The sequence below is a fragment of the Nematostella vectensis genome, chromosome 5, assembly GCF_932526225.1.
Source record: "Nematostella vectensis chromosome 5, jaNemVect1.1, whole genome shotgun sequence".
In the NCBI taxonomy this organism is placed as follows: domain Eukaryota; kingdom Metazoa; phylum Cnidaria; class Anthozoa; order Actiniaria; family Edwardsiidae; genus Nematostella; species Nematostella vectensis.
The window spans coordinates 7933232-7957776 of record NC_064038.1 but is presented as its reverse complement, the minus strand read 5'-3'; the positions used below and the strand labels follow the sequence as shown (position 1 = coordinate 7957776).

General features: G+C 38.6%; 2 protein-coding genes and 1 long non-coding RNA gene across 5 annotated transcripts; 1 reads left to right on the top strand and 2 right to left on the bottom strand.

Annotated features, from left to right (window-relative positions):
• Positions 1-380: 380 nt before the first annotated feature.
• On the bottom strand, positions 381-13644 carry LOC5505743 (agrin). 3 transcript variants are annotated; one of them, XM_048727962.1, is made up of 10 exons: positions 11355-13644; positions 8394-8444; positions 8099-8254; positions 6999-7232; positions 6424-6504; positions 6055-6300; positions 2145-2279; positions 1848-1895; positions 1582-1598; positions 381-458 (listed from the first exon to the last, which is right to left on the bottom strand). In XM_048727962.1, the coding sequence occupies exons 1-10, from the start codon at positions 11428-11430 to the stop codon at positions 411-413; spliced, it is 1092 nt and encodes a 363-aa protein (XP_048583919.1). In that variant the 5' UTR covers positions 11431-13644; the 3' UTR covers positions 381-410. The 3 variants fall into 3 exon arrangements, with proteins under 3 accessions (XP_048583919.1, XP_048583920.1, XP_048583921.1); XM_048727963.1 differs by having other exon boundaries at positions 8117-8254; XM_048727964.1 differs by having other exon boundaries at positions 8129-8254.
• On the top strand, positions 3451-4152 carry LOC116613516. Its single transcript, XR_004294187.2, has 2 exons — positions 3451-3872; positions 4036-4152. It is a non-coding gene; the product is annotated as an uncharacterized LOC116613516 (long non-coding RNA).
• Positions 13645-13945: 301 nt separating the features above from the next.
• LOC5505725 (ubiquitin-conjugating enzyme E2 Q2) lies at positions 13946-24219 on the bottom strand. The gene is made up of 14 exons (XM_032374073.2): positions 23951-24219; positions 23732-23842; positions 23552-23659; positions 20856-20924; positions 20327-20382; positions 19103-19196; positions 18647-18731; positions 18210-18270; positions 17689-17779; positions 16711-16769; positions 15733-15781; positions 15434-15532; positions 15279-15348; positions 13946-14779 (listed from the first exon to the last, which is right to left on the bottom strand). Exons 1-14 carry the CDS (start codon positions 24113-24115, stop codon positions 14748-14750), a joined length of 1149 nt encoding a protein of 382 aa, XP_032229964.1. The 5' UTR covers positions 24116-24219; the 3' UTR covers positions 13946-14747.
• Between the last annotated feature and the right edge of the window lie 326 nt (positions 24220-24545).

Here is a 24545-nt window from a genome sequence, read left to right as displayed (position 1 = left end):
CCAGAGTAATTTTGTCTGTAAAAGTGATTTGCATAGTCTTTAAATATTTACAGGGTATGTAAATACTCTGTAAATAGGCATTTACAGACTATTTCCATACACTGTTTTTCCAGTGAAAACTCAAAAACATTTAGCCAAGGCAAGTGTTGCAACGTTTGATGACAGTGAAGACAATGGCTTATAGTAGCTTGACAGAACTAAACACCTCCAGTAACAACAGCGTTACCGTTAAAAACATGATCTACATCTCTCGCTCTATTTCTCTTCCGACAAAAGTCATATTTGCTTTGTATTGATTTTATTCTCCGGCCTTTCATCGGAACATTGAGCAACACACGCAGACTTTATTAGTCATTCAGATTATTTTCACAATACACTGGTCGGTTTAATTAATTTTATTTGGACAAAAATCAATATTTACAAGTATCAAAACTAGATATTTGTCTGCTACGTAAGTCCTGCAAGAGAGAGTAATACTTTATACCATGTAAAGAATGGTATAGAAGTGAACACAAAACACGAAGATGGAAGGACGGACAGACACATGAACAGACGGACAGACATACAGACTGCTTGACAGACAGTCACTGACAGACGCGGACAGACAGACAGACCGTCATAAATGGACGGACACACTGAGAGACAGACCGTCCGACGAGCAACCCTAGCTTCTTCTTGACCTGCTTTGATAAATTATACACATCAATATGCACCACCTCAAGATGGCGAGAGAGGAGCAATAACCAATAACATAGCAGAAATAGATGTCACATAAACTAGACGATAGCGTATATATCAAACACACATGATGCATATGATGGAAATACAAATTAACTGACGTCGTCAAAATAGTGACGTTATGATAACGTCACTGCATTGTGACGTAACCTTCCATACCATGGGAACAATAACCCAATATTATGATGATTAAGCAAGAATACATCAGAAAATGGGTATTGAGATACTTGCACCACAGGATATTCACCGGGGGTTGAGGGTATTGGGCGTGGCATGACATCTGGGTATAATAGTGCAACATGCGCTACTGTCGCCATCAAGACAATGAAAAGTATTAAAAACTTCAGTCAATAAGAACCCGAGAATTACGGTAATTATAGTCAAATTGAGGTCAAGCAATTAGTTTCGCGAATTCTTATTAACTTTTTTTAAAACAAGTTTGTCAAGGTGGCACAAGTAGCACTGTATAACGATTGGAGTCAGGGCCGTAGCAGAGGGGGTGGGGCACAGGGGGCATTTGCCCTTCCCCCCCCCCCCCGAAAAAAAATTATATTTTCAAAAATTATTAGAAAATGAGCTGTAGGGGCGTGGTTGTGCCCTCATATGTTTTACTTAATGTTTCGGTTAATACATTGTGCCTCCCCCCCCCCCAAAAAAAAAAATATTTCGGGCCTGCTACGGCACTGGGAGTTAGGGCTGGTGTTCACGCGGGATAAGTAGAAGTACAACAATAAGAAGCGGAGCCGCGTGAAAACCAGATTTAGCAATCCAACAAGGGTAATCCAACAAGAAGTGCTGCGTATGACATAAGAGTTAGCACGACATGTGAAATTCTATACTCACATTTAATTCAACCCGCGCTGTCAAGAAAAATAAAACATCGTTAGTGCGCATAGAGTATATAAGTTCATGTCAGTCCATTGCATCCGAGTTAAAAGACTCCTCTTTTCCTATAGATCGTGACCAACCCCTACTCTAGCCTTCCCCATAAAAGGCCTTTAACTAGACAAAAATAATATTTCAATGCGTAACTCGTGACAGGTTCAAATTGTCTTATAAGGCATTGATATATGAGAGAGTTTCAACTATAATATGTATAATAATAATACCTTCTTCTTCGGGATTTGGTACAAACGGCTTTCGCGTTGGACGAGGAGCTAAAGTTTAAAGAGATGAAAAGCATATCGAGTAGTTAAAAAAGGGCGAAAACGACGAACAATGACAAGAAAAAGTCAAAATAAGAATTGCGAACCTGTATCAGAGACACAAACAGAAAACTCTTCAATTCTCAAAGATCAAAGGTATATTATTTAGGTGGCACCTTTGCCGATTTACTTTTATTAGAGCTGGGAGAGGTGAGAAGATATACAGAGAGGTGTCGTAGCGTTATCAATAAAAATACTCACGCTGTGTCGGAGGATCTGTGGGGGGAGGAGTGGGTGGCTCTGTGGGGGGAGGAGTGGGTGGCTCCGTGGGGGGAGGTGTAGGTGGATCTGTCGGCGGCTCCGTGGGAGGGTCTGTCGGTAGTGGGTCTGGTACATCTGTTACAGTCCAAACAAATAAAGAAGCGTTAATTATCTAGTTATGTGATATTATAGAATTAAAAACCTTGAGGTCGTCTGCGTTCGTTATGTGTGATGTATGATGCGCACGCAGAGTTCATGGTAGAGATGTTAGGAATGGTGGAAAAATAAAATAAAAAAGCAGCAATGCAATAAAAACCCGAGAATAAGAACGGAACAAAGGAGCTATCCGACCCAAGCTTATTACGAAGAGGAAATATGATCAAGCCATTGAAAGGAAAGAGGCGTTCATCATCTTGATGTAATGAAATGTCAATATCTAAATATAATTATCATTTGACATATCGACAGCAATCTGTCATTCCGATAAAGCGAGGTGCAAACAGTGCTACTTTTCGTGTTCTTATGTTCGACAAGTGTGTGTAACCGCGACATGATATAGTACTACAAAATGATAGACCATAAAAATACATAAGTGATAATGAATTGTCTGCTTGTAACTGAACTTGAAAATTTAGATTTATAAATCGGTAGGAGACTACTAGTACACTCATCCGAGTTATCTTAGTCCTCCCTCCAAAATAAAATGTAATTAATTGTATAAAGACATTTTTTTCTACCCTCATATACATACTTTGTACTTCGTAATGGTAAATAAACTTGACTAAAACACTCGTTATCAGCCCTACAACTATACGCTGACTTTTCTTATTAACTATATTGAGCAATTCTCTCACAACAGGCGTGTAGCTAGGGAGAGCGCAAGGTTGCGCGCGCATCCTTTCAAGTAGCATGGTCTATCGCAAGGGTTCGCGCGCATCTCCCTCGATCACCAACAAGCGATGTTTCCCCATCTTCCCCATTGTAAAATCTTAGACTTTTTGCTAAGGATATCTATGGCTACGCATCCCATTTCGACAAATCCTGGCTACACGTTTGTACAAACATGTATTTGAACGTTATAGCAAGCGACCGATTTTATTGACTGACAGTTGTATTGATTAAAAAATCGACATGTCAAGATATCGAGAGGACTTGTAAAATATGAGTTATAGTTAGATAAATCTCCCTCCAATGATTAAAATATTCAGATTGTCATTTCCTGTTAATCAGTAAGAGGTTAAGCCTTCAATTTATGTAGCAAAGTCACTGGCAAAATAAACTTATTTTTTTGTAAGTTTATGGTACACCCAGGCAAAGACATACCATTACTTAATTTGTCACTTGGCAAACTACCGATCCCGTACATGAAGTAAAAAGCTTTGTTTGACGATTTTTATCATTTTAACTTTTCAACATACAATTTTTTATTGCAATATTGAATGTAAACAACAACAAAGACGTGGGTGAATAATGTTCTCTAAAAATTAACGATCCAAGTGTCAGGCAGACAGAGCGAGAGCAGACGTCCTCCAAATGGCAGATAACCCACATGAATTATCGTAACCCAATCCCTGGAAAGTTCACCTTCCAACAAAGCCCTTTGAAAGGAAATGTATACATCCAGCATCGTCTGAGGCATCATAAGAATTTAATTGTGTATTACTTATCCATTAAATCCTGCTGAGAACCATTCACGGATACAAAATCTCGTGCAGAGATGCTCCAAAGGTAAAAAACTTTTCACTAGGTAAAGAAGGGAGAAAAGAAAGAAAGCATTGTCTGCTACGAAAATTTAGACAATCCTTGAATTGATTTCTTGTTTTTACCTTGATGATTGTTGTTATATCAACTATTTTGTAAATATAATATATTTTTTTATCAAATTCTCTAGCCTGTGGTGACACAACCTCTTCACGCTGTTCACGCAATAAACTGCAAACTGCATCACTAAATATCCAGTGCTAAAGAAGCCTTTACGGTCCTATGAAATAAAGTTATTTGTATTAAATTTCAAGCTTCAACATCTCTGCGTATTTAGACACCTAAGACGAACTTATATGTTCCCTTTTTTTCAATAGTCGGATGATTTACAAAACCGACACGCAATTCGAGACCAAGCGATGTGAAATCGATATCAATGTGATATGAATGATAAATTTATCCCCAATACCTTTCTCGTTTCATTCATGTTGACAAGGAACTTCGGAGAAAGACTAGTATGGATTATATCAATATTTCATTCTTTAGCTTTCTTATTATGGATATAGCGCATTTCCGGGTTAATATTAATATACTAGTCTTCATAATGTCTATTATATCCATGCGTAGCTTAGAGATATCAATACTTAAAAGATAATCAATTCAACACAGCCAAAAACCGTTAAATAAGGGTTTAACGTTAATTCTATAACGCTTGAATAGTAATGATAATATAACGGAAATTATATCACGCGAAGTAACGATGTTTCCCGAGGAAAAAGCCTCCAAATCCGATTAAATAAAAATCCTTAGTGCTTGAAAAATAGCACTAACGCTACAGATTGAGACTTAACCTTCAAAATGCTCCTGTCTGAAATCCGGATTTGGGAAATTTTAGATGCGCGAGGAGCAAAAAATTAATCATATCAAATCATATGAAAATAGTTATAGGGTTTCTTACCGGGGTCCTGTGATACTACCATCGAACTCAATAGCGCGAGGGCGAGCAACCTGAATGCAACAGAAGACATCATAGCGACGACGTCTGTCCTAAGGCTTCTCCGTCCCTTGCTCTGGTGTGGATGCCGCACGAAGCGCTACCGTCTTGAAGAGTGTTCTCAACCAGCAATTTCTTATCTTACCCCGTTCTTAAAACTTGCATTTCGTCAACTCCATATAAGGAGCGCCCCTTTTAAAATCAGACCAAAGGTCTTTGGGATATTTTGTTGGCGCTTGTCAGTGGGTATACCAAATGCTATTGCGTAAAAAGTGGGAGTGTTTGACTTGCGGGATTTTGGCTTTGTGCGTAAAAGACCATAACAGGAGCTGAAAGAGATATTCTTAAGCTACGATTTCATGTTCGGATGACCAGCCAACAAGGCGCATTCCGAAACTATAAACTTCAGTGACCTATGAGCCAATTCTCTTAAGATTGTAAAGATATGTGACTGCATAGAATTCTAGTTGAATAGGCGAAGCCAAACAGAGCGTCTATAGTAACAGCTTTTATGGTTCGTTCGATAAGTCGTTACATCCGCGATGTTCGATAATTGTACCAAATGGAGCTCGGCACCCAGACATTTTTCTAACTTTGGGGTGTTATGTTTCTCGTTTTCTTATCGTACCGTAAATATACCGTGATGCGCGTTACGAAAGCGCGCTTCAATCTGACTGTATCTTTAATACTCAGTCGTTGACAAAGAAATGCCTCAATTTGCAGAAGACAGAAAGTCATGAAAGTTGTATTATAACTGCGATTTTTGTTAATTGGCTAACTTTCTTAAAACTTGGTTGCCATGGTAGCACGACATACTCGTAGTAATATGAAGCGCTTTTTGAAATCTAAATAAGTTTCACGTCACTTCATTTCAAAATGCCTCGGAAGTGAGGAAAGGCGCAAATATGTAGCAAGCTACCATTGTGATGTGACGAATTTTGTACAGGAAAAGTCAACCACTTCTTTGTTATTACTTTTATTTAAAAAATACAAAGGTGCAGATACAGCAGGCCAGGCAAGTATATGAATTTTATGTATGAATTTGAAATAAATGATGGTGATGGTGATAGTGATGGTGATGGTGATGGTGATGGTGATGTCAGGGAGTTGTAGGGGGTTTAGTGTTTTAGTGTGGTTTAGTGTTCAGCGGTTTCGTAACTTGACAAAGTTAATCATTCGTTTGAGTTTATAAACCGGATCACCATTGCGACTTACTTGTAGTAGTTCCAGGATTTGTTGGCCCCGATGTTGGCAGAAACTCCACAACAGTGATGTCCTTGTTTGCACTACACGCGTTTAGCTGCATAAGGCACTCGTTGTCATACTGGGCCCCATCTGATGCCAAAACCGGCTGTCCTGTGTTGGGGCAGTTTAGCTGACAGACACACGTGGGTTTGTCATTCTGGACAACGCACTTCGAGTACGGAGGAGAGTCACAGGAGAAGCCATTGCACGGAGCACCTAGAAAGGACGAAATATCTCTTGGCTCAGAAAGAATTAACTTGAGGCTAGAGAAAGCCTCCTAAGACTCAAAGAAAGGTAATATATAAAACCATAAAAGTTTAGCACAAAAAGCAAACGTACTTGGTGATGCGGTTACGTCCATCGCCTCACCAGATGAAGAGGTCACACCTGTCGGTGGGTAAGTTGTACTTGGAAAATTATCTATTGGAAAGAAGGGAAACTAAAAATGTCATGTAAATGCCCGAGAAAAGATACTTTAAAGCTACGAAACATTGAAAAATCCAAGTAAAGGGTCAAAGATAGTAATTGTGGACCCAAAACTTGCTCTGAGATAAAAACAGAAAAATTTGTAGTGATGTGACCACAGGGGCGTACCCAGGATTGGCTGGAAAAAAAAATGAAAAGCCACTTAAAAAATAATTGGTTGAGGGACGGGAGGTACTGTCCATGTGCCTTTGTCTGCTTGACTTTGCTATCGCGACAAATCCAATTCAGCGTGAAGGAGTTAGGTCTAAGTGACCTACCAAGAACCACTGGATCACTTATCCACCCCCCTCCCCCATTTTGAAATTCTGCATCTGCCCCTGAGACTATCCTCATTAACGGGTCGTCATTATTAGGCGTTCAGATTATTAAGATAAACTGACATTAGGCAAAAACCTTAGTCCTTCCTTTCCTTACTAATATACACCTACTTAGTGAAACAGAGTCCTCAGGCTTTGTAGCCCCCAGGGCTGTGATGCTCTTTTGTGACTCACAGGCTGACATCCTCATTAGGCACTCGTTCATGTACATGACGTTATCTGAACCCACCACGGGGTCCAGTAGGGAGGGGCACTGCATAGTGCATGCGCACGTGGGAATGCCATCTTGCACTATGCAGGTCGAGTGTGGACGAAACTGACAAGAGAAGTCTTTACAAGGGTCACCTGGAATGTAAATAGAGGATAACAATCACAACAATGATTTGATTCAAATATGACAATAAAAGAATGTCCAATACACCTACAAATTTGTGCTTTGTCTGAAACAATCAAGACCACAGGAGCGTATTAGAGAACGGGGTAAAACAATGGAAGGAACAATTCCATGCATACATTTGTCAGAGTATTGGAATAGTATGTGCAACAGATGTCGGTTCCACTGCTTTCACTGCAGCCATACCAACACCACCATGCATATTACAGTGGGCGTAGCGGAGTTTTAACAGGAGGGAGCCCAAAAGGCCCTTTCAAAGAATTTTCTCCAGTATTTTAGATAATGTCTCATAGTTTTACTGTATTTTTGGCTGCTAGAAGGGGGGCCCGGGCCCCCTGGGTCACCCCCCTGGCTACGCCCCTGTATCATGACCAACGCCCATACCCATTCCAATATGCAAAGTATTGACATCACCATCCATGCCGCCACCACTGTCACCCACGCCCATTTCTCCATGCGAGCTACTAACGCCACTTATGCCTTCACTACCTATTACACCACCACCACCATCCATATCCAATCCTCCGTGTACTGTACTGCCAGCACCACCCATACTGCTGCCTCCGCCGGCCATACCGCCGCCACCATGAGCACCCATACTTCCACCACCACTCATACCCATTCCTCCATGCGTATTAAGGTTGGTTCTCACTAGGACGTAAGCGCAAACGGAAGCGCAACACAAGTATGAATCGGTCAAACAATAAGCGCAAGGGCGCAGCTGCGTTCTCTTGCGCTTCCACTTGCGCTTATGTTCTAGTGAGAATCGGAAAACTACGTGCGTTTCACTTGCGCTTACGTCCAAGTGAGAACCAACCTTTACCACTACTAGTACCATTTCTCGCACCACCATCTCGAAGACTCCCTCCGGGTCCTTCAGCTGTTTTTAGAAAGTCCATTGTCATTCCTGAGTCATCCTGGCGTTCTGACGTGATTTTCGGCGATGCCGAGTCACTCTGTATTGAAGATTGCACTAAAAGGTGAAGGGTTCATCATCATTATCATCATCATCATCATCATCAACATCATTATCATCATCATCATCATTAGCCATATTATATTGGCATGGAAAACCATAACCATATATTGGCATATCAAGGTCCCGTGATTACCTGCTGGGTCTATTCCGGTTTGTAGCTCGTCAGCAGCGACACGCACATGCGCTGAAAGAGGGTTTAATATACAAACGATGTCTTTCGTGTTAACCAAAGGCTGTAGGATAGTTAGAGAAGAGAACGCTTGTCACGACTATCCTACACCCAGTGGCTAAATCAAAACGTACAATTCGTTAAAGGATGCGAATCTTTAACTATTACAGTTTTCTCCTACGCTCCCGCTTTGATATTTGTCATGCTAAAATGTTAATTATGTAGGAGACAAGACAACGCTTAAGAGACTCGTTCCGCCAATTTCTTTTTAGGGCATTCATACCATTTTTGTCCGCTTCAATAAGTTTACCCGTTTTTCGCCCTAGAGCTGTACACGTAAACTTGCGGGAATTCGTGTTTGCCATGATTTTGCAGGCCGCCATTTTGAAAGATAAGCCTAGAACCTAAAATTTTAGAACATCATCAGGTTTCCCGCGCGCTCGCCAAAGGCTCTTTTAGATCATTGAGCGACAGCAATTGATTGATATGTTTTCGACGTGCTTCGTGTGACTTACGTAGCTCACACAAAGGCACACGGCAGGAAACTTGACTGAAGCTTTTTTTTCAATTCCCTAATCTCTTTTACCATCCATGGAAGCGCTTCTTCTCTATTTCCATTAAAGAGGAGTCTTAAAATAGAAAGATAATCTGAAAAAATCTTAAAAGAATCTTTTGTTTCTCTTTTGTCTTAAGTACATCACTGCCTTGCTCTGTAAAAACAAATGTGTACATTGGTTTAAACCAACCAGTCTGATAATATCAGTGCATAGCTTGTGATAATCGATGACCCCCTCTCTAAAGCGCTTGGACGTCAGACCTGGTGGTATGTGTCTTCCAGACACCTTCATCTCTTCCCGTTGTCGTTTAAGTACAGCTTTAATATTTCATATTTTGTATAGAATAAGGAATTTGAAGCTTGAAAGCAAAAACGGAATTTGCTTGCTACATGTAACTTGCCCAAGTTAGGAAACAGCAACAAAAAAAGCTTTGCAATTTTAAAGCAAGAAAATGGAAATTGTAAAAGGCAAATATGCTTCATAAGTTGCCCCCTCCTTTTTTTCCCTCACTCGGATTTGTGTTAGAAATCTCGAGTTCGTCCAGCGGCAATTGGAGCCAAGCTCTGTTGTGCCTTCCGCACCAGAATAACTGGAAATTCAATACATAAATAACGTATAGAAGAACCTTTCCTCTGTTCACAGTATCAATCATGGGAAATATTCCAGTGTAAACGAAGGCAAGCAAATCTTTTCATTTTTAACTACTCTAATGGGCACATCAGTATGATGCCACATTTGTATTCGACCGAACAAAGAGGTTTGGTATACACCTATTTCAAAAAACCTTGTCTGTGCAAATGGCGAATGGCAAATGGGTACTGATTATTCGTAAAATTAAAGGTGTTAAATAAAGTCCGGCAATGTCAGAGCCAAGCATTGGTAATCTTTAGTGGATAATTGATTTGATTTACCCCTTTTCTTCGAGACGCATGGTTACTTTCGGTCGTAGAACTGCCATTTGCCAATCGCCATTTCACTGACAACCTTTTTTATTGAAATAGGTGTATATGCGACATATAGACCAAAAGTAATATGATACTTTTCTTTCAAACGCAGGTTGAAAACTAGTTGTCTAGTGTTCGAAGGATTCCTGTGGTGAATCGCCTACAGGGTGCGTATCAAGTACGCGCCCGCAGGTGTTCAAAATGCATTAACTTTCTTCTTCAAACATCTGATCGTTCAAGAGCAGAAAATCCCCGTGTAAGCATCGTCCAGGTTACCTCAGACATAATCCATTGAACACAAGGCAAGAAATGTTCGCGAAGCAATTCGACGGGAACAAGTTTAGGCAAACGACTTGCGTCAAACGTTAGCACTATAGGCCAGATAACTTTGGCTTGTATAGTAAACAGTATTTCAAAATAACTTAAATACATAGCATCACCAGTTAAATTTATCAATTTATTTTCCATCTGTTATCGCGCCTAGCCGCTAGTTGGGTCAGCCAGGAGCGGTTTTAATATTGGCCTCTTGCTGTGCAATGCTCGCCGATTTAGGTCACCTGCTCCGAGTGGTCAAAGTTTAATAGATAATTCTGCAGTTTTACAAGGTTGAATTACAGCTTTACATTATTGTCGCATGTGAAACACTTCCGACCTTGACAAGAAAGCAGGGGAGTAGAAAAAGTAACCAAGGTTTATGTTAGAATGTGGCAAAACCTTGCTTACTTGTCCGACTGGCTTGGATCGAGTTAGGTGGAATAAATTCTCTTGCTGTGATTTTGAGTATCAGCGGGTAGTGAGAACTCACGTTGATAAGGTTCAAACGACTCAAAAGGTTTTCATTGCTTCAATTTATTTCATTGGCCGACCCTTTGCAGTAATTCCATAAAGAATTTGACTGATTTTAGTCAAATTCTTTATGGAATAATATTCAAAGGCGGTTTTAGGAGTTGGAAATTGTTGGAAACATTTCCTCAGAATTCTTGAACAAGCAGCTAGTAAGACAGTAAGCAGAATGATTTCATCGTTTTGGTGCTCACATAATATTTGTCTATAACTCAATAAATGATGACAATGTACTTTGATTTTGAGGACTGTTTCAGATTTTCGTTTTTGCAAGAACGCGAAAAATAGTAATAATAATAGGAAATACTTATAACAGTATACGCATGAAATCGCTCGCATAAAAACAAATCAGGTTTAAAAGGAATTGCGGTAAATTAATAAGGCCAAAGAAATTAAGTCATAATTGAAGTTAAACTAGACCACAGCATCTGTTAACGATCATTACGAATTAAAAAGCTTTTAGAGAAAGAGAAGTGGCTGGAGAGACATCACCGATTTGGTGTATAAAGCAATGGCGGTTACCCGGTCCCTCGCACCGCAAAAGTACAAACCCTACCTACAAGAGAACAGGCGGTACCCACCTCGCGTGAACACAGTGCAAGGCGTTTCCTGTATCACCAGAACAAGCAGGCTGAAGACGAGACCCCATCTCCGCATTGTGGCCTAAGCGCTCGCTCGTTTAGCAGTTCTTCCGTGGGATCGGTGTATTATGTCTAGCTTTGGGAGTCTATGGGTGGCAATATACTCATATAAAGTGACGTCTATCACGTCACGTGATCTCTCATTTTCAGGGCTGTAAAAGGGGGAGGGGCAAAGAAGGCCCTAATAATTTCTAAAGCCATGTCATTGTAGTTCGTAAAACACTAGTTTTCCACAACCATTACTAATTGTAAAACGACGCCTTACCCCCAATTAGGCACTGCTTAAAGCGGAGCCAGCATCTCCACATTTTCAAACATGGAACAGAAAGTTTTTGACAGTCCCTTACTCTGAGGGGAGGGGAGGGGGACAGGGGGTACTCGATGGCTGGAACATAAGTACTACAGCTGCATTTTATGCTTTCAATCTTATACCTAATACGCAAAGGAAAAAGTATGTGCCATCTCTCACGGAGAAAAGGAGGAACTACAAAACTCAAGAACCACACGAATGACAATCCCTGGCTAATACGGGTTAACGGGAATGGTTTCCACTTTCAAATGATCAGGCATGGAGAAGCTGCAATTCCACGATTTTTCTAAGCGAGAGAAAGCATTCGCAAACGCGCCATTTTGGAGCTCTCCCTATGGACACCGAAAAACCGCAGTTTCCAAAGGCACCAGCCGCTAATTGGCCCGAACAATCGGTACGTGAAATCCATCTTTACGATATCTATGCATGTCAGTAGGGGTAGATATACGACGCCGGCAAGAACTGTCCCGTGGATTTTAGGAAGGCAGGACTCCCTTTCTCTGTAGAACACCATCCCTGTGCAATTTATTGGTTAACTTTACAAAACTGTTAAGGTGTAGCGCTAACGTCCCCGTCCTCGCAAAGTGCATTGTTTTCTGTCGTTTCTCTCTGCTGTATAATGGAATACGAATACAAATAGAAAGCTTTTTATTTTGCAACAGATCCATGGCGTAATATAATTACAACTAAAATATGGGTACTCCTAAAAAAAAATTGCAAGTAGTTTATCAGCGGTAACATTTGCGAGCATTTCGACCATGGTAGACAGGAGCAAAAAATGGCAAAGTTCAAATTGTAAGATCGTGTTAGCTTAAATCCGCTTGATTTTTTTTGCATAGATTCGCCTTGTGTAATATGAAACAAAATAAGCTTTAGTATTATTTTAGATAATCCTTTCTTGAGATATTGCAAATTGTTAAGACTCTTGACTTGTCTGCTACTTTTTCCATTACCTAAGGCATCTTTGCTCAATCATATCTCAAGAACGGATCATCTACCAAAAAATACTAAAGCTTATTTTGTTTTATATTATGCAAGGAACCCCTAGGCAAATACAGACAAAACGTAAGCTAACATAACCTTACAATTTTAATTTTGCCATTTTTTGCTCCTGTCTCCATGGTAGCACATCACAAAGCACAACACAAAAAGAGTTTGCAAACTTTGTTGAATTTCCATGAAACACCACCATGGATTGGAGGCAGCCAACGGAATCTCTAACTTCGGCTACGGTAGAGAGAGAGAGATTCTTTCCGTAGATATTTAAATACAAAACAATCTCAATATTTTGTTAAAAACGAGAGAAGTTAGGTTTAACACATTGATTCGATTAAAACGAATGCATTGTTTTCTAACACAGATTTCTGCGAATGCTTGCTTTTCACGTGATTCAAATGTCAGTTACATGTTTCAACTCTTATATTTTCTGATCTATAGATCTTTTATTTTCTGGTCTGTAGTTTTTTTTTTATTTTATGGTCTATAGATCTTTAATTTTCTGGTCTAACGATCATGTTTTATTCTTCTTACCATAATACAAAAAATAGTTATCCATGATACGAATTTAAGCGTCGGGGTGAAATAACTTGGCTGTGAGTTTCAATTTCACATAAACAAGATTTGATGATCATGCTATATATGGGGCACGGGACATCATGGGACATCATGGGACATCATGGGACAGTATGGGACATCATGGGACAGTATGAGACATCATGGGACATCATGGGACAGTATGGGACATCATGGGACAGTATGGGACATCATGGGACAGTATGGGACATGCACTGGCCATTGCTGAAAAACGCAAGACTAGTTCCAGTACCGCGCGGTTAAACCAGCCTTTTTGTTCTGAAATGGCGGCGTTTTACCGGCGAACTGTCACATTTTGGCGAATGCTAAAAAAACTAGACGAAACCCAAGGCTATAATTTTCTTCCTGACTCCCTCGTTATCAAACAAATCTGTCATCTTTTGTACAGTATGGTTTTAATGCTGTACAGTAAGTCAAAACAGCAACTGAAGTCAGCCTTTCGTACCTTTACTCGAACGATTCAACACTACGATTGTGCTTGTTTTCTCCAGAACACGCGCATGCGCATACGTTATTCAGCACTGTCCATGCACTGATTGTTGACATGGGCGCGTGGAGCCTGAGAACTAATTCCTTCGCCAACAATGTGACAAGTATACCTCAATAAAAAGAAGGCAATTCAAGACGATTCTTAAAATGTCGCTAAATTCCTGCTGAAAATAAAGCACTCCTATGATGCATTGTGACTCTACCTTCTACGCAACATAAACAGCACCTTTGAAACTTCAATAAAAGTATCTAGAATTGTTTAGCCTGCGTTTCAGGCGAGACAGCCTCGAACTTAACAGGGGATGGCTCGCCAGGCCAAGAATTGTTTTGAATTCAAATCATCCTATTTTCATCGATTCCAACAACGGTAGCCGCCATATCAAGGTGTTGTAAGGCAGAGCCAAATCAAGTTCTCCATTGAACCCCATATACTACTTGGAAGCGCTAGGAAACGGTATGATATCTGGACAGAAAAGTGAATGCACTATTTTTTTAAATTACAAAATCTATAGATTGGCTAGTAGTGCAAACGTCTACGCCTCAATAGACAGTATAACTTTGCAAATCTGGATGTCCTTGTTGGTCGATTGGCGCACCGTTGTAGACAATTCTAGAAAGTCCTTTCTTTACTCCGGAGTTTTTTCGTCCAATGCACCGGGAATTGTGACGTAATAAGCCCTTCCCGTAACCGGTTTATCGTTGTTCTCCGTCGTCATCACTTCCTACTCTTGTCTTGTCCTAAGCAATTCGATGGCTCTATAGATGGATTGGCTGGACGTCCTCATTATAAAGGTTATTTATAGTTACCTGGTCCGCAATGAGCAGATCAATGTATGGATTCGGCATCTTTGTATATATACATGCACTAGAAGCTCCTAGTGGGGGGTTTACGAAAATATAAACGAATCAAGCAGCAAGGAGACCCGTACCATAAGCGGGTGCTACCCTTCGTGCTTGGGCGGGGTGTACCAGCCTGATAAAAAAAAAATAGACATTTACGATACGGTTTGTGCATACTTCAAATAAGGTTGCACCCTGAGAGTCCATGTATCGTAACCCGCAGGGTATCAAATCAATGATCGAGTACGTGTCCATTAGCACGTATCATCAAATGAGGTTCAAGGTAATTATGTTTCAAACATCTTGAAAAATTTAAGTCTTTTTAATCGAGAGAGTGTTCCTGTTGTCGATATTTCAAGGTCCAGACAACAATAAAAAACATATGGAGATCTTATTCTACTGAGAGGGCAGATACAACGTGACCGAGGCGAAGAATATGAAGGCGCCTCGACAGCCAACACGGAAGGGTCAAATGGAGCAAAACCCGATATCGGGGCAAAGTAGTGAATAGACTAACTCTAGTCAAGTCTGGCCCTGGTGGTGAGAGCACACGCTGTACCCAGACACCCCTTATATACGTAATACGTAATGTTCAGAGTGGTGTGAGCGTAGCATAAGTTTGGAAGACTTACCATTCTTCTCGTGTATCTGGACAAGAGATTTGAAGGATTGCTGTGCTCTGTGAAGACTATATACTCCGGGCTAAGAGAGGGACACAGACAACCACCAAACATGAGATAAATAAATCGAAATACACTATGCTGTTCGAGGAAATCACTCAACCCACCTTTTTGGTATCTTGGAAGTTAATACGAGCTTTTCCTTTGACCAGAGTGGCGGAAATCTGGACGATGACGGCTTCTATTGTATAAGCACTACTCCACCCCTAGGCAAAACAAGGATAGCTTTAGAAACCATTCAAGCACACACACTACCCTTACCAAGGGTGGCAATGCCCCCCTCCCATCCAAACAAAAATCTGGTACATGTACACTTTATTTTTTGTAAAGCTTCTGTCTAACCTCATACTTCCTAACCCCCCTCCCCCACTCCTTCAATCCTTTCTTTCTCCACTTTGTACATTACCTGTGGGGTCAAGAGCTCCATGCAAATTGCACCTCCACTCAGCACATAGCTATGGAAATAACATACAATAGAGTCAAATTCATATCCACTCAGCACATATATACCTATACACATAAGGTAAAATAGAGTATGCGAAATTTATAAAAAAAACTACGCCTCCACTCAGCACATACCTATGGAAATAACATACAATAGAGTCAAATTCATACAAAACTACACCTCCACTCAGCACATATATACCTATACACATAAAGTAAAATAGAGTATGTGAAATTTATAAAAAAAACTACGCCTCCACTCAGCACATACCTATGGAAATAACATACAATAGAGGCAAATTCATACAAAACTACACCTCCACTCAGCACATATATACCTATACACATAAGGTAAAATAGAGTATGTGAAACTTATAAAAAAAAACTACGCCTCCACTCAGCACATACCTATGGAAATAACATACAATAGAGGCAAATTCATACAAAACTACACCTCCACTCAGCACATATATACCTATACACATAAGGTAAAATAGAGTTATGTGAAATTTATAAAAAAAAAACTACGCCTCCACTCAACACATACCTATGGAAATAACATACAACAGAGTCAAATTCTTACAAAACTACACATCCACTCAGCACATACCTATGCACATTATGTACAATAAAACTGAAGTTGAATAAGAGTAGGAGTAGATTTGAAGACATGTTTATTTCAGAATAAATAGGAAGGGTGTGATTTCATATTCTTATTTTCACCTCAAACCTAAACAAGTAGTGAGTGTCATGACAATATTCGCTTTGGAAAAATCTAATTACAGCCATGATATCAATTAATCATAGTGTTATATCTACTTATGCTGTGGCTAAGGGAGGACCAATGTGTTGTACAAAAAACCAGTAGCACTCAAGATTGAGTCATTAGGCTTCCATAGAAAAAAAGAAGATAGTGATGGTGCACTCTATAACTACTTACCCCGCTTGAATAACTGGATAACAAACTCTTACAAATGGCGGATCAAATGGAAACTTATCCTGGAGGGCAAGAAAAAAAAATCGAATTAAAACGGCCTTGAACAGGAAGCACATTGGGCACTACTCGAAGTGGCAAGGTACATACAGTAATGTTACAAACTATTGCAACATTTTCCGTGGCAAAATCGCGGCGAACGTGTCCAAGATACCATACCTGTTATTAAAATATTGCATGTTTGTTTTATGATAATGTTTGTTTTTTTGCATGAACCAATGTTTTTTGTCTTTTTTTTCTGCTTTTTACTATAACAATGTAAACAAAAACCGTGCCAGCATAACAAGTCCCCTTTTTGTGTCCCCCTAGTTTGCCTTCATGTTTATTTTCCTTTGTTTGTTTGTTTTTCTGGAGGAAATCCTGCTTACTGTGCCATGTTAAGTAGGATATGGTCTATGCCTACTTACCGTACAAGTCATGTATAGTAAGATATGGTCTATGCCTACTTACTGTACAAGTCATGTATAGGAAGATATGGTCTATGCCTACTTACTGTACAAGTCATGTATAGTAAGATATGGTCTATGCCTACTTACTGTACAAGTCATGTATAGTAAGATATGGTCTATGCCTACTTACTGTACCAGTCATGTATAGGAAGATATGGTCTATGCCTACTTACCGTACAAGTCATGTATAGGAAGATATGGTCTATGCCTTTTTATCATAAAAGTCTTGTTTAGTAAGATATGGTCTATGCCTTTTTATCATAAAAGTCTTGTTTAGTAAGATATGGTCTATGCCTTTTTATCATAAAAGTCATGTTTAGTAAAAGATATGGTCTATGCCTTCTTACCGTAAAAGTCATGTTTAGTAAGAGATGGTCTATGCCTTCTTATTGTAAAAGTCATGTTTAGTAGGATGTGGTCCATGTCTTCTTACCATAAAACTCATGTTTAGTAAGATATGGTCTATGTTACTTACCGTAAAAGTCATGTTCAGTAGGATGTGGTCTATGCCTTCTTGTTTCTCTATCTGGACCATGTCTTTGTGCAGGACGCTCTCAGGATCAACTCTATGAATAGTCCAATAAGCAAATACAATAAATTTGAAAAGCCTTGTTATTACAGATTGGGAGATGTGTAAAGTATACATACTGCATAAAGAAAATGTAAAAGGTTCAATATCTCAGTAGAGATACAGAGATAGTTTAGTTTATTAAAAGTTTGGATTTTTATACCAAGACGGCTAGTGCGAAAGGGGGTGAGCTGAAAATGGTGTTAGGCCAAAATCTCAGGGTGGGGAATTAGAAGTGTAAACGTAAGTTATATGGAAATGAATATGGGAAGTGAGCGGTGAAAATTGAAGGGAAATTTCGTTATAAAATGGTACAAAAACAACTGTAGCTATAGACAAGTACAAGCTTTTTTTTCATGAGGTTAGATGAGTAAGTCTAATAACTACCTAAAACGGTAAGGGGATTCAGGGGAGGGGGGTATTCATACCTCATTATTTTGATACTCCAGTCATAAAGATTATCATTATTCAGATAGACAGAGTAATTTCCTGAAACAAAAAAGTAAGATGTCAGTTCCTTTAATAACTTCTCTAAGTACTAAAAAGGTTGTTGGCACAATACTGGAACCAAATTTTAGTCTTTCCAAACTATCTCTCATAGAATCTCACAATAAAGTATGCATAAAAATTAAATGATAATGAGTGAAATGCATTTTGGTATTGTGTGAAAGCAATGAAAAATCATTTTTGAATCTCAAGAATAAAATGAAAATTTCAAAGCTGGTAAGGACTTTTGTCAGTCGAGTGATAGTGATGTTAACCTAATTTGAAGCTGGTAAGGACTTTTGTCAGTCGAGTGATAGTGATGTTAACCTAATTTGAAGCTGGTAAGGACTTTTGTCAGTCGAGTGATAGTGATGTTAACCTAATTTGAAGCTGTCAGATCTGTACACATCCCTCAGTTCTTTCATGAGCCTGTCTGTTGCTTGCACTGATCCACAAACAGTGCCCTAACAAGGCAAACAAGAGTAGCAGGTTATGAGCATAGCAATAAACAGGGCAAACAAGGGTAACAGGTTATGGGCATAACAAAACAAGAGTGCTCTAACAAGGCAAACAAGGGTAACAGGTTATGAGCATAGCAATAAACAGGGCAAACAAGGGTAACAGGTTATGGGCATAACAAAACAAAAGTGCTCTAACAAGGCAAACAAGAGTAGCAGGTTATGAGCATAGCAATAAACAGTGCCCTAACAGGGCAAACAAGGGTAACATGTTATGGGCATAGGAACAAATAGGGCTCTTACAAAGCAAACAAGAGCAACAGGTTAAGGGCCTAGCAACAGTGCCATTACATGATAAGCAATTTCTTATACTTTACCTTCAAATGATCTTCACGTCTTGTAAGCCTCAGTCTTTCTAAGACAGCAAAGTTCTCAGCACCAATTTCTTGTAATTCTTTCTTCTCATCATTGCTAGAGTAAAAATGTTTGTATACTATAGACTAGAACATTTAAGGGTGATTCTTAATAATATATTACATTTTATATTTTAGGATGCAGCAACATCTTTCGCACTTTCTGAGCACATTTTGGGTTAAGTTAGTGTACTTAAAATTTCAATGAAATCCAGTTCTCAGATAATAAAAGCATGCAGCCTTGTTCTATTTTTTTTTATTTTAAGTTTAACTGGTTATTCTTGATATGTCTCAACATTGTTTTTTAATTAAAATGATTATAATTGTAAAATAATAATAATAATAATAATAATAATAATAATAATAATAATAATAATAATAATAATAATAATAATAATAATAATAGTACCATTACCGCACTTGTGTTTTATGCCGTGATAACACGGATGATTTATGATGATGTAACATAGATGATTTAACAGAAATAATAATAATAATAATAACAACAACGACGACGACGATAATAATCACTAGGAATATTTGGTTGTTTCCGATAAATGTACATATTAGCAACAATATGAAATGGAATTGATTATAAAGCTTTTACTAGAAGCACTCCATTTTTATTTCTTTCTCTCTTTTTCCTTTTCTTTTTTCCCCTTCCCTTTATTTCATAGTTCATATTCGTAGGTGATTCAATTTGCGCTCGCAATGTAAACAAGCAAAATAGTGTGTTTACGCATGCGCTGTAGGGCATTTTTATCGTTTTCGTAACGTTTCTGCGTTTTCGTGGGGACGGGTCGTATTAAAATGGAAACGCTTTGTATCTCGCGGATCTTTTTGAAAACGGAACAAGCAACAACAACAACAACAATTATAATAATAATAATAATAATAATAATAATAATAATAATAATAATAATAATAATGATGATGATGATGATGATGATGATGATGATGATGATAATAATAATAATAATAAATAATAATAATAATAGTAATAGTAATAATAGTAATAGTAATAGTAATAGTAATAGTAATAGTAATAGTAATAGTAATAGTAATAGTAATAGTAATAATAATAATAGTAATAATAGTAATAATAGTAATAATAGTAATAATAGTAATAATAGTAATAATAATAATAATAATAATAATAATAATAATAATATCAAATAACTCTCTTACTCTACTTCCTCTTCCATTTCATAGTTATCAGAGTCCTCACTGTTTTCATCATTATCCTAAGAAAAGAAAATTAATGCAGGCAAATTTAAAAGTTAATCAAATATATATAGAATGCCTCTTTAAAATCACACCCATCCCTATTGCATAAAGTCCAGCCTGCAGACTTCTCAAGGTGGAATTCATAATACCCCCCCCCCCCCCCCCACAAAAAAATAAACGTGATAACATATACTGTAATGATACAATCTCAATAGGGGACTTGGGCTAAGAGATCACGTGACTGTTGGGGTGGCAAACAAGCGCGCGCTCAGGCTTTTAGCGGCAAAATAACAGCAACAAAAAGCAACTTATTCAGTGCTTACACTGCGCTGTCATTTCCGTTTATTTTTGTTGGATTATTTTGTTTTGAATTTGCCACCCAGAAAGGTCACGTGGCCGTGATACCCTGCAGTCAGTTCCTGAGAGGATGTGAGCTAATGTACTTTTGTAATGTAGTGCATTACTTATGCTATCATAAAGAATTGTCTACCTCCTCTAGTCCCTCATCTTCACTGTCATCATCATCCATATGTTCAGTTGTGGCATCTTTGTCATCAGCCTAGATGGCCAATTTAAGAATTCAATTAAAAAAAACTTTTCACTGAAAAACTGCAAGCATTCAGGGTAAGATCAGGTTATTTATGGTTCTTACAACAAGAGAAACACAAATATTTGAAACTATGTACCTGAGTATAGAATTTTGCACTAAGTTTTGTATGTTATCATTGAGAATCCTTGCTTGCTTAAATCGAGGCAAACCCAAAAACATGTTCAATGTAATTTGCTAATACTTTTAAGGCCATTCCAGCTATAACAAACACACGCACTCACCATAGCAACGTTCCTCAACTACCATCATGCAGTGTGCGCTTCATTTGTTGCAAGCTTTAAAAAGGCGTGCGCTGAATTCTGGTAGTTCAGGTAGGTTTCCATTGCTTATTGAACATCAGGCAGGTATATGCAAATTAACATTTTTTTTAAAATTCACTGTTTAAACATCATTTGTCTGGGGAGGCCATGTTAAAATACAAAACAATCAGATCCCATAACCAGGGTCATATCAGACATCCTCATCCAGAATTTGTGCCACATGCAACCGTTTTTTATTGTTTTATTTTATGTCTTGCCAAGTAAAATCTCTAGAATCATGCAAATATTAAATTTTGCATAGATAGACATCCAGTCACGCCATACATTGAAAGATGTGCTCGGGAAATCATTTCACTGAACTAAACAATGCTGTAATGGTGCCTTTCTACGAAAAAGGGTATAAAACATTATTTTCTATCAATCTATTCATCAACGTTGTTGAAAGTGTGTAAGGCTGCGAGGTTTACAGTAAGATGTGCTAATCTCGCTCTCTGCTCCTCGTGGTGCAAAGATTTTGTCTTGAAAGTCATGATTATGGAGAAATATTTTACTTCTGGGAGGCTCACTACACATAAAAACCCACACGCCGTTTGCCGTAGACCTTCATTAAAAGATGTCAAGCGTCAGTTTCGATATGCCAAAGCCAAAAGAATACCAGAAATACAACCTCAATCAAAGCAATATCAAAAACACTCAAAGCTCAAATGAAAAAAACCTACAAACTTACTCAAATAAACTCAAATGTACTCAGAGGAGAAAACAAACACTAACTCTTTAGTAAGCAGAAAAGGCGGCCACTACTCAGATGATGAGAAAACAAACAACAACCACATGGGGGCCATATTGGGATCTTTCAAGATTACAAAAACAAATCTACAATCAAGAAGACTTGGACTTATATCAATGCGGTGAGGATAAGTCTTTTATTTATTATTTTGCTTGTTCATCAAAGAACACTATTTATTGATACAGTTGCTGTTAAATTCGTTACTTTAGCTGTTGTTTATGAATATAAGCCGTTATTTTCTATTTCATCAATGAGTCCTGGAAATAATGCAATGGCTAAACATTTTTTTTTTGTTCTTTCGGGGCGGGTGGGGGGGGGGGTGGTCAGATTCATATCTGATAACTCACCCCCACCCCATGCATCCCCCTGGATTTTTTTTTATTCACACCCCTTCCCCCCAAGAAAAATCCTGGATACGGCCCAGCAAGCATGATGATCTCTTTACTCTACAATATAGCTTCTAAGCAAAATATTTGGATTAGAAGATAAGAAATAAAAATAAAAAATAAAAACTGCCCGCCTGCATGCTCCCAAAGAAAAAATAGCAACTAGAAAAGGAATACTTTTTTATGTAGCCTTATTTAAAACATTTTTCCATCGAACATTACTTGAAGGTACTGTACCATAGGCTGGAATTAGGCACAATGTTATAAGCCTAGGCAGAAAACTCATGGCTGGTTTTTGCTGGTATCTGTGGGGGTGAATGAGCTAAAGCAGCTAAAATAATCATAACAGTGAATAATAACACGACATTATCTTGCTCACAGGGGGTTGCAATAATTATTTGCTTTAATAGCTAGATATTTAGCTGCCTACAAGTTTTAAAATTTACTTGCATAGGCGTCAATCTTTTTCCAAAACTTCCAATAACCAAAACAGAATAAATCACTGGTATTAATTCATGAGATGCTTTTATATAACAGCGTGATTGATTTGATTGGTCTAGATAGTTTGTGTAGTGCCAGGCTTGATTTATACGGCTCATCTTGAATATTAACAAGGAATAAATTGTAAAAGGGTTTCTGTGGTTTTAAATTAATGCTTAAGCGCCATAATCATAAATGTTATGGTTTTCTTGGAGTTCTGCAGCAATCCTTATGATGAAATAATGTTTATAATAATGTTAATGTCAATTCTATGTTCTTAAATGTAGGTACAAAATTATACAAAAATTGATAAGCGATGGGTTCAAAATGACTATGTAACAATGTAGTACATCTAAAAGGAATAGTCTTATAAAAGACGGGCTTCATAGATTCATAAATATGACACCAGTATTAAAGAGTACGCTATACCATATTTTTAGCTTTGGCGAAACGCAATCCGTATTTTGAGACGATATCGCTTTCAAAATTATTTAAAAACATACAATGCGAGTAAAATAAGCAACAAGGAAAACAAAACGGAAGAGTCGATAGCAAGAGGTTACTGAATTATATAACTATAATCAGATGGGTGTTTTTTCTAGGTATATAACCCTAGGTAAAGCATAATCTTTTCAACATCCCCTCAAGGTTTCGTTTCTTTACCTCGTCTTTGATAATTTGAATTGACTCAAGGCCATCGATGTAGGGTGGTATAGGGGAGCCACGCTGTTTAAAAAGTTCCCTCACAAGATGTTGCGTTTGTCGTAAGAGCTAGAATTAGAAAAGGCAACAAGTTAACAATGTTATGACGCAATGTGTGGTAAGAGGGTATTGTATTTTTACCAATTTGGGTTGCGTTGCGTCTACAGAACCGCCAACCGACTCGACTATTTCTGTGACCGTGGAGTCTTCACTTTCGCTGAACCACATTGGCGGTGGATCGGGGTAGGACTCCTATACAGCAGACGACGACAGAGAATACATCACGATTATAAAACTATCAACAAACCTGGAACTACACGTAATTAGGGATGAACTACAAGGAATGAAGGTTTTACGTACATAAATGTTACAGTGAATAACATGCTCTTCGTTTGAACTCGGGCACACAAAGCGGCATATTAGCTCATCCAAACCATTCGCCGACACACGGAACTGTTTGTTGTGTGGCCCGAAAGTCTTCTCCAAGACAGAAATTTCTTTCTTTAGCTCTTGGAACCTAGACATTTGGCGGGCAAGGCCAACACTTAGTACGTGATTTTCAACCTTTTTTCCATCGACAACAAACAACCTTCGCTCGCGAGAAATTTGTGAGTGTTTGATGCATTGCCGCTGACCAGCCTACTTCCCCTGGTCTACCCTCCCCTCACTCCTTCTCTTTCCCCTTTCGCCTCTTACCCTGCCCCACCCCAACCCTTTTCATAACACCACACTTTACTACCCCAAAACCCTTGTTACCGCTTTCACACGCTAGCGTATTTACCCCGGATTTATAATACAGCTATCAATTTTCGTTTACCTCATTGGTACTCGCTTGACGAAAATATGTCGCCTGGGGGAGAGGGACAAACTGCATTGTCTTGTGTGTAGTTTCCGTTTGTTCAAGTTCGACTACTTTGCCAACTAATAAGACGACGTAAGTCACGCAATACGCTTT